This window comes from Emys orbicularis, chromosome 20 (assembly GCF_028017835.1).
Source record: "Emys orbicularis isolate rEmyOrb1 chromosome 20, rEmyOrb1.hap1, whole genome shotgun sequence".
NCBI classification, from domain to species: domain Eukaryota; kingdom Metazoa; phylum Chordata; order Testudines; family Emydidae; genus Emys; species Emys orbicularis.
Window position 1 is genome coordinate 1,533,393 of NC_088702.1, and position 10,328 is coordinate 1,543,720.

The 10,328-nt window shown below is 55.0% G+C and overlaps 1 protein-coding gene across 1 annotated transcript in view; it reads left to right on the forward strand.

Moving 5' to 3' along the window:
* Positions 1–10,114, forward strand: part of GATAD2B (GATA zinc finger domain containing 2B) — a 29,571-nt gene extending 19,457 nt beyond the window's left edge. Inside the window, exons 8-10 of the mRNA XM_065420491.1 lie at positions 1,238–1,348; positions 2,412–2,529; positions 3,302–10,114. Coding sequence (XP_065276563.1) covers positions 1,238–1,348; positions 2,412–2,529; positions 3,302–3,435 — 363 coding nt within the window. The 3' untranslated portion in view covers positions 3,436–10,114. The remainder of the gene's footprint in view (positions 1–1,237; positions 1,349–2,411; positions 2,530–3,301) is intronic.
* Positions 10,115–10,328: the final 214 nt, after the last annotated feature.

Sequence of the window (10,328 nt, forward strand, 5' to 3'; positions counted from 1 at the left end):
TTGAGCCCCTGCCGGGCCACAGGAGTGATTCTGAATGAACATCGTGGGGGCCTGGAGTAGGACTCGTCCCTCTGCTTGTGGCTGGGAGCGTTCTAGATGCCGTGTACTTAGCTGCTGCCATCGTTGCTGGGAAGCTCTGCTCCCCCCAGAGCAGCTAAGTGGGGAGCAGTGCTGGGCGGCTCTGAACAAAGTCCTGCCGACTCCCTTTTTAGATGGATGGTGACCGTAGTGTGGGGGTTAGAGCTTAGGGGCAGGGGGAGGGACCCTGAGCAGGTTCTCCTCCCCTCCTTATCACTTGGGTCAGGTGAACAGACTTCAGCCAACTGAGGTCCATGCGGGAAGCGGGCTGGGGAATGTGTAATTCAGGACGGACAAACGGCCAGCTACTCCGGAGCTGCAGTATTCAGTCGCTCTGTGCCTTCGGAAAGCTCCCCCTGAGGGCGGAGCTGCCCAGCCCCCTGTGGAGGCCAGTGGGAATTGGGCAGTCTTTGAAAAGCTCCCCTAAAGTCCAGTGGGGAGCACTGACCCCCACATCCTCAGGGCTGCCGAGATCCACTGGGATGGCTTCTCTATGACTCAGCCTGTGTGGGGTGGGAATACTGGGAACATCCCCTGACGCTGCTGCTCTCCCCGCCTGGCCATTGCAAGCCACCTCCTTTGCAAGGACTCCAACTAGCCCGTTTGTCCTGGTCCAGGCTTGGGGGGTGTAGGTTAAGATCCCCCCTCTAGTGCCAGTCTGGTCAGCTCTCACCCGTCTGGCAATTCACACTTCAGACTAAACTGGGACGCCCTTTGCTCTGGGTAGGGCTGATTAGATGTCTTTGTGTATCGCTGTTGGTGCACAAGGCGTTTTCCAGACCTAGCCGGACCGAGTTTACCATCTCCAGCAAACATCCGACCCTGGGCAGCAGTTCAGGCAGAGGGGTGTTGGGAGGAAGGGGAGCGTCAGTGAGGGCTGCTCAGTAACCACATCACTGCCGCTTGTGCTCCTCTTGCTTTGAGGGCAGAAGGACCCCAAGGCTGGCTTTCCCTGGCATTTTTTCTACCCCCGCCTCCCCGGCCCCCCGGCCTAGGCAGCAGATTTAATTGGGACTCTCTCTGCTATACACTGACCTTGCTGCCCATAAAGGCCCCAGAGAAGGGATTGTTCCTGCGTATCACTGAAAATAGCCAGTGGGGTAAATGCTCCTAAATTGGCCCCTTGTGTGTTGCTCTAAAATGCCTCTGCTTCCTGCAGGAAATTGAGCAGAGGCTACAGCAGCAGGCAGCCTTGTCTCCCACTGCAGCTCCTGCCGTGTCCAGTGTCAGCAAACAGGAGACCATCATGAGGCACCACACACTCCGACAGGTGAGACAGCAGCCAGCCAGCCTCTCGGTGGCCAGGCCCTTTCCGTCGGTGGAATGCATCGCCCTGATGGCCAGAGCCAGCGCCCATGCAGCTGGGGCGCTGAGTCTGCAGTGCTGTGTGAGACCAGCCAGCCTCTCGGTGGCCAGGCCCTTTCCGTCAGTGGAATGCATCGCCCTGATGGCCAGAGCCAGCGCCCATGCAGCTGGGGCGCTGAGTCTGCAGTGCTGTGTGAGACCAGAGGTAGCAGCCAGCCTACCTCGAGAGACTTATCCTGTCGCCTCCAAGCAGCTCTTCATAACACTGGGGGGCCATTTCTCATCCATCCCCTGTACTTTGTGGGCCCTTTCCCTCTCAATATTCCCATCCCTTTGTCATTCTTCCCCCCGTCCACACGCTGTAGTAGTCGAAGGCACTGCAGTGATCCTGAGTCTGGGTGGCACCTGGTCTACAAGCAGAGGTGATGGGGGCAGCTTTCTGAGCTGCTTGGTCTCCCTCTGCTGCCTGCCCTGCGGCGCTCCCCTGGCACCTCATGCCAAGTGCCAGGAAGGCGTGTGACCCCCTTTCTGTCGACTGCCTGGTCAGTCCCAGATCAGCCAGCAGGGGGAGCAGGCAGCGGAGTGAGCGCCCAGCCCGGTAAGGCTGCCTAAGGCCTGGAATCAATCCTTGGCAAACGTTGGGTTTTCAAGACGTGGCCAAAGGCAGAGAGCAGTCTGGCTCTGGCTGCTGCTCACTTGCTACTTCCACTTGCACCTGCTGCCAGACGGTCAATGACCTGTCAAGGTTGGTCACCGTTTTGCTCTGACACTGCTCTGGGACCTTCCTGCCTCTTGTTCCCACAGAGATGGGAGCTCTGAATACGTCCCCTGTCCCTGCCTAGTGAAACCAAAGCTGCCGGACTTCCCCGTGCCGGAGCTGGGCTTTGGGTCAGGATCTCTGTGTTAGTGGGTGTGGATTATGGCCAGAGCCCTTCATGGCCCTTGCTCTTTCACTGGTACTGCTCCTGGAAAAGTTGGGGTGCTTGTGTACTGCTCACTTTCCACTTGTTTGCTCTCTCGGCCCACAGGCTCCACAGCCCCAGAGCACTCTGCAGCGTGGCATCCCCACCTCTGCCCGCTCGATGCTGTCCAACTTCGCCCAGGCGCCCCAGCTGTCTGTTGCGGGTGGTCTCCTTGGTATGCCAGGTAATGTCAAACGTTGGCCTGCGGAATGGGAAGGGGAGGCCGGGCTGCAGACTAGACTAAGAACCTTAACCACATTGTCGCTGGCTGGAAGTCCGCTCCCCAGAGCGTGGCCTGAGCGCAGGAACTCGCTGTGCTGACGGGGACCTGCTCCGGGGCCTTGGGCTTGCACTTCTCAGTTCCTCCATCTCTAAAACAGATACTCCCACTGACCTGAGGGTCGTTGGGAGGACAGGTTAATGTCTGTCAAGTGCATGGAAGTTGGAGACCCTGCACAAGTGCTAATATTGCCTGGCTGGCTGCTCAGTGCTCTGACACACACGAGAGAGCTGATCACGGCTCGTGTGTCCTTCTGGGACAGTGGCTTTGTATTATAAGGCTAGGCCTGTGTTTTCATTGGTTCTGTAACCAAATGGCCTTTCAAACAAATAGGGGTCAGTTGTACTAATTACTGTTGAGCGTAATGATTATCAGTCAAGGACAATAGAGACCTTGTAGAACCTTCATTTATTCCTGGCACACATTTGCTCCTGACTTGGCGCATGCTCCCAAAGGAAGGCATGGAAGCCTCGTGGCTTGGCAGGATGCTGGCTCGTGTAGGGGACAGACCGGGGATGTGGGGTGGAGTCTTCTCTTACAGGGAGTGGCGGTAAGATCCGATGACGTGAGTTCTGTTGAGCTCGCCCCCTCTGCGCTCTGTGGGATGGGGTGGGTTTGGGTGCGTCACGTTGGTTACAGGAGTAATTGTCCCCACTTGCTTTTCTCTCCCCTCTAGGTGTTAACATTGCATACCTGAATGCTGGGATCGGAGGCCACAAAGCATCGAGCTTGGCAGACCGGCAGCGGGAATACCTTTTAGATATGATCCCACCCCGGTCTATATCGCAGTCCATCAGTGGACAGAAATAACGCCTATTGACCCTTCCCCTCCCTCCCCACTTCCGTCGCATGCAGTGCCTGTACTGGTGCCTACCATCCACGGGAAAAAGACAAAAAAACATTTCAAAACTTCAGCGACCTGTCCTTTCCCAAACCTTAACTCTTCTCTTTGGTTTTCTATAGCAGTGAGGTCATTCCCCTTGCCCGAGGTCAGGACAATTGTCTGCTTGAAATCAGCACTATACATGTGTTAATGCTCGTTTTATGCTATTTTTTTTGTAATGACAAAGCATAGAATTTTTAATTGTGTTTTATTTTTTCCTCTGCTAAATGGATGGTTAAACTTTTTTCCTTTCCAGAGATTTTTTTTAAGAGCATCCACTCTACTCCAAGTGACCATTTGTAAAGGGTGGTCAGTGCTGACTCGAGGGAAGGAGGGGGGAGAGGTGGCAGTGTGCTGGCGTTTGGACAGCTGTTCTATGCACTTAGTAGGGCGAATTAGGACTTGCGTTCTTTGAGTTGCTCACCAAAAGAGGTAAGGGACAGAGGTTCTGTGGATGCGTCCAATTGAATCTCGCTGAGGGGTTGGTCCATAGTAGCTTGGCCCACATGCATCTGTTAATGGGGCATGTCGTCTTTCCCTGGGGAAGTCAGCCCAGGGTGTGAAGGAGCTGTGTTTCAGTGCAGTGCGCCTGCCACTTGCAACACGTGTGGCTGGATGCAGATCTCTGTGCTTGACAGAGCAGTGCAAGGGATGGCAGGGCTGACGAGTTGTGCCAGGGAATCCCATCAGTTGTGCTGATGCGGCTGGGCTACCAGACCCCGTAATGCAGTGCAGCGGCAATGCATGGGGCGTGTGCCCCAGGAGAGGACCCGGGATGCCGCCTGGTGTGTGTTTCCGTCTCCCAGTAATTCTGATGCTCCCTGTTTAGAAGTTGAAGTTCTCGAAGGGACTGTGATGAACTACCAAAGGGCACAGGGGCCTCATGCCTTTTTAATCCCCCCGCCCCCATGCTGTTGTGCTCTCAAGGGCAGCTCCCTGCCCTTGACCCCATGAAGCTGTAAGCGTCCCAGCTGCCGAGCAGGAAGCATTGCAGGGCGCAGTGGTGGGAGCTTGGATTGGATTGAGTTCGCAAACCCAAAGCAAGAGCAAGCTGAGAGTCGTCGTCCGCGGATCGCTCTATTTGCACTTACCCTCGCGCCGAGAGGGCCCGCACCTGAACCCGGAAAGAGCAGAACCATCTCCTGGCAGCAGAGGGCGCCACATCCTCGCCGGTGCCCTGGAAAGAGGCCCAGCAGAACTGCAGTCTGGGGAGCAGGAGCCGGGTGGGGAGCCTTCCCACTTGCTGTTGATTGAATTATGTTAATGGGGGGAACCTCCTTGGCCAAACTGTTACAAAACCAAGCGAATATGCTTGATTTGCTGCTCCTGAGGGGGACCCTGCCCTCCTTGGAAGGCGTTTCCTGATGGAACATTACTTGTGCAATGAAGTGCTAAGTCGCCACTCGCGTGGATTTCATTGTCGGGGTGCCCGGCAGTCCCTGCTGTTTGGGAAGAGGCACCCGTCTTTCCAGCATGCCCCCGGGCTGCGTCGCCGCCGTCTTGCTTGGCAACTGTGGCTGCCGTACCTGAACTGCCAGAGTCTGCACGGAGAGCTGCCGAGTGACTGAGGAAGCAGGTCTGATGCCTTTCCTTTGAAAGCCAGCCGGATTGCTCCCAAAAAGGCACAGCACACCTGCCCCTGTCTTTGGAGAGGAGGGTCTGTATCAATGCAAGAACTAGGCCCCCCCTACTTCTCCTCTCCCTCACCCCATCATCTCAAAGTGGGGGGGGGGGGGGCTGTGCTGGTACAACAGGCCCTTCCCCTGTCTCCACTCCCTCGATTCAGTGAGCACTTAATAATACCCGAGGGGCGTGGATGTGTGGCCGGGGACCTCCAGAGGTGAAAGGATTTTTGGAAACTAGTGGAATGCGCAGTGGCTTTTTTCTTTTTCTTTTGTTTTGTGGTTCACTGTTGTGTAGCTGGCGCGGCACTGGGACGTTGATTCTCTGTATCAACCTGCTGTGCTTAGAGGGAAGCACTTTGATTAACTGTTTCTTCTCCTTTGATAAACCCGAGAAATGATCAGCCCGTTCTTTGTGCCCCCTCTCGACATGGAGTTGGCTTTATCCCGCTGTCCCCTGCCCCCATCTTCCCCCAGTGGGTGTTACCGAGAGGTACGAGGTGGCCCAAGCAGATTAGTTGAGACGAAAATTAAAAATGTGCAATACTTAATGAGTCCCTGCGGCTGGGGCCTGGTGCACTAGTTAATTGTCAGAGAGCAAGTTAACAATAATGGTGCTAAGTGAAATTTCTTGGGAAGGGGATCAGGGTCCCCCACCCACCCCAGGTTGATTATTGCAGTGGTTGGTGAAAGAAAACTTCCCTGTCGCTTGCTTATAGATTTATTTCCATCCTGCAGCCCGGGCCTCGCAGATCACCCTGTCTGACCCAGTGCAGTGAAGGCTGACCTGCGTCTGTGGCAGGCAGCATGGTCCGAGCTTGGGTCCGGGAGCCAGGAACTCCCCAGTTCTACTCCCAGTTCTGTGGCCTTGGGTAAGTCACTCCACCTTTCTCTTTCCCCAGCTGTAGATTGGAGGTAGTGCTTCCCTGCCTCACAGGGGTGTTGTGTGGGCTACCGGGTGTCCGTCGAGTGCTGGAGGTGCCCAGTGGCTTTACTGGGCTAGGTGAGGCCTGCTCAGACCCTGCTGGCCCATCTGTTGCTGGCTGTAGCCTTGAATCGCTCCTTCCCTTTGGCTGATGTCATCAGAGAGCTGTTCTCAAGCCCCAGCCAGCGACGGGAGCCAGTCATATTACTTGGCCCGCAGCTGTTTTCCCCCCTCTCCGTGTTCCCACACTCCTGCCGATTGGTTGCTGAATCGTAAAATCACTCATGAATCCCCCCTCTCCCCCGACTCTCGTCCTGGAAGTGTGTGTCCGCACATCGATGGGTTCTGTGGTGCTAAGGGGCTCTCTCCCTGCGTGCAGCCCCAGCTGTTCACGTGAAACAGAAATTCTCATCTCCAGCAGGCCTGGGGGGGCTGAACCTCATCTCTGGTTTTGTTCCTTGGTTCTGTAAACGCTTCCTGCAACAAGCGGGTTCTTCCCACACTTCGTAGAGGGGCACCCCAAGTTAGAAAGCACAGAGCAAATGCTCCCTCAGGGCCCTGGGCTGGGTTCATGCACAGCAATCCAGCAGCAGTCGGCAGGTGTCACCTGGGAGCACCAAAAATGGCAACTGCTTCGTGTTTCAATGCTGTTTCCATCCCCCAGTCATCAGAGCCCATCCTTCACTCCTCCTGCTGCCCTGGGCACCTTACCCCTTCCACTGGGGAATCTCCCTGGCTGTGTCTTGTTAAATCCCCAGTGAGTTTCTGGTGCCTAGACCCTTGCACTGCCGCTGGGGATGGAGTGTCCGACTCTACAGACAGCAGTTTGGTTCATTGCAGTATTTGACACCCCATCCCTCCCACCTCACTCTGCCTACTGATCTCTGTGTCTAAGGGGAATTAAGATGCTTGCTTTGTCTGTGATCTGCACAGGTTTAAATTTTTTTTGTCTTGACCACAGCGCGCGACCACCCCCCAGTCCCTGGTAAAGTGCCCCTCCCCCTTTATGGATGTGATGTACGGTAGAAAATCGTCTCTTTTTTTAGATACAGAAATAGGGATTTTTTCCCCGCTTTGGTTAGCTTTTCTTTTACAGCTAGATGTAGAGCTGCTTGTGAACGCTTAGTGGGGTTTATTTTTTGTTCCTCCAAAGGCATAACCCATCCCTCCCCCTTTCTTCTCTAACCCTCACCCATCTCCACTCACCCACCCCGACAAGATCTTAATTAGCTTATGATATTGCTGCCGAAATGTTATAACAAGGACTCATTCGTGTATATAAGCTATTTCTTGACACATTAAAAACAATTGTACATTGTGTAGAAAACAAAACAAAACAAAAAAAAACAGCCTCGCCATGGATATTGTGAAAGTTGTTACGTCCTTTTGTAGTGTGACCTTTTGTGTATGACCTGAAACGTGCAAAAGGGGTGGTTTCCGGCGGGTGGGTTAGGGAAGCGAAGTCAGACAGCTGCAGAGGGCAAAGATCCCAGAGGCTGGCGCTCTTGTCCGGGCGGGAACTGCTAGCCTGCAGAAATGCACTGGTGGCAATCGCCACCTCCCAAATCTGTGCCTTTCACACACACAAAGAAGGACCCTACAAGTTACCAGCACCCCCTAGTGCAGTGGAGGCAGGAAGTTTCTTCCCCCAGCGTTAGGTTTACAGCTCGTGATGTCTCTCTAACCAGCAGTGGTGGTGCATTCCCGTGGGGAGCATCCGGATCTTGGGGAGTGGGACCGGGGTGGGGACAAGTATTATGAACTGTAATTGTATTTGCACTGTTTTTATTATTGCATTGGCATATATACAATATACATCTATAACAACCTGCAGTGTGCGGCTTCCTTCATGTTCTGCCAGCCAGAGCCCGTGCAGATGCTGAGCAGAGTCCCAGGATGAAACGATACAGAGCTGCTCAGACCGGCTGCTGGGAATGGGGGGAACATCTCTTCCCAGCAGCTATGACAATCCAAAGAGCTCGAGACGCGTGGTCTCCAGTGCTCTGTGACTGGCTGCCCCAGGATTCCTGTGGTCGTTAGCCCCTCCCGTGGAGGGGCAGCGTCAGCAGTTGTTGGTCCGACATAAAGGTGCTGGCACTGGGTGCTGGTTTAACCCTTCCCCGGGTTCCGAGTGTCTTACCAATGCCTGACCACACTCTCCCTGGGTGCATCTGCCAGAGCAAATGGCATCTGTAAGATCCGGAGCCCTTTGGAGCCCCGGCTTCTCGTCACCTTCCCCCCCGTGGCACCCGAGTCTAAGCCAGCCAACACCTACACTCCCTGCAACTGACCCTGCCTGACGACTCCCGTTCACCCCAGTTGGGTGCATTTCTCTTGCCGCAGCCTGGCGGGTCCTGGCTCAGAATCTGCTCGCCCACCCATTGCCCTGCTGGAAAAACCATCAAACCCCACGGGGTGAGCAGCATCGTGCTAGGGCTGCCCTAGCGTGGCCCACAGGCAGCCCATTGTGTGGGGTCTCTGCTCCCCAGGGCTGGGTAATGGCTTGTTCTCTCCAGTCCCCCTCACCCCTGCCTGCCAGTTCCTGGCTCCTCTGAAGCCTTCCACATCAGCACATGCACCCACCTGCTTCCCCGCGAGCATCCCGCTGTTGGCAGCTGGAGCAGAGGGCCCAGGGATCAACGGCACCAGAACACCCAGGGACTGATCCCCTTCCAGGGTGGGCTCCTGGTACCAGCAGCGAAGGCTGCCCCAGCCGTTTGTGCATGACGGGAGGGGACTGAAATGCGCTGGACTGGGTGGGGTGGGAAGCTACAGCCCCTTCTCTTTTCTGGGGGTGGAGAAGGGTGTGTTAGTGTCTCACTTACGTGCTTTCCCTCCCACGAACACCCTCAGCCCCTCCAGCTGTCCGTGTGGCCAAGAGGTTGCACTGACGGAGGTGACTGGCTGGCTCAGAAACGGGCTAAGCAGCTCCAGGCAGACCCCGTTCCCTCGGGGTGCTGTGGTAGGGACGGTCTGGGCATAGGGCTACACCAGGGTGCTTTAGAGAGGACAGGGGCAATTCCAGTGCATTTTGCAGACTTCTGTTTGCACTCTGTCACCAGCACGTGCAGCTCTGCTCTGGAAAGACTCCAGATCAACGACTCTTGCTAAACTCGTTCGGGAGCTGGGAGCCGGGTCGTCGCCCTTCTCCTCCAGCGTGTTCTCGCTGTGTCTGCACCCAGTTTGCAGGGCTGAAACCGAGCAGGAGGTTGAGTTCTCCAGCCAGGCTGTGGCTAGCTCTGACAGAGCAAACCAAGGGAAAGGCGGTAAAGCGGGAGCGAGAGGCTTCCCGTTAGCATAGCACTTCAGAGCAGAAACCGCCGCGCCTCTCAACAGAACTTCCCAGGGTTGGCCCAGGTGGTGTCATGTCCCTTCCCGCCACCTCAAGTGTAGCCCAAACCTTCACAGGTGATTTTAGAGGCCCAACTGGAGCCTTTCAAAGGGGCCTGGCTTTTCCGGCAGCCCTTCCTGAAAGCCTAGACCCCTTTAAGGCATCTCCAACTGGGCACGCAAAATCGCTACCCACTTCCGCAAACTTCGTTCCGTAGCTGCTTCCAGTCTAGCTGCTCAGGGCCTGGAGTCACCGCCTTGAATGCCCGACGTCCCTGGACAGGTGCTGCTGGATCGAACTTCTCAGCAGAGGTCTACTTCCCCCAAACAGTTGGTGCAAAGGCACTGGTGCCGTGCTCTGCCCTGGTCCTGACTGCACATCCTCCCTGAGTGATGTCCTCTGAGCTCGGAGGGGAGAGAGACGTCTGGGTGGATAGCAAGGGGTACAGCATGGCAAAGCGAAGGGGTCCCAGCCTCACACCTGCAGCCTAGCTAACCGAGGGGGGGGGAAACCAGGCCTTTTGCACAATTTTAAGTTGTTTTTTTTTTTTTTTGCATTGTGTTTTGAAATCTGGTTTAAAAAAAAAAAAAGCTGTTTAAATACTGCCAAGCGATTATGCAGTGACTGGTTAAAAATAAGCTAATTTTTGGAGAAAGGATTAAAAAAAACTTTGTAATATTTATCACTTGCAAGCTATGTTTAATAAAGAAAGGAATGATTTATAACTTTTTATGAGGCTGGTGCGTTGCATTTGGGGTGGGGGGGGGTGCCCCAGAGGGGGTGAGGGAGATCCGCTCTCACCCAGCAGCAGAGCCCCCTGGAACATGTCCCTGTCCCTCTAGTTGGCAGAAACATTTCTCCAGGAATCGTTTTTCCTTCAGAAAACACTGATTCAAATCTATTGCCATGAAACATGTTGATCAGTTTTAGTGAGAAATTACA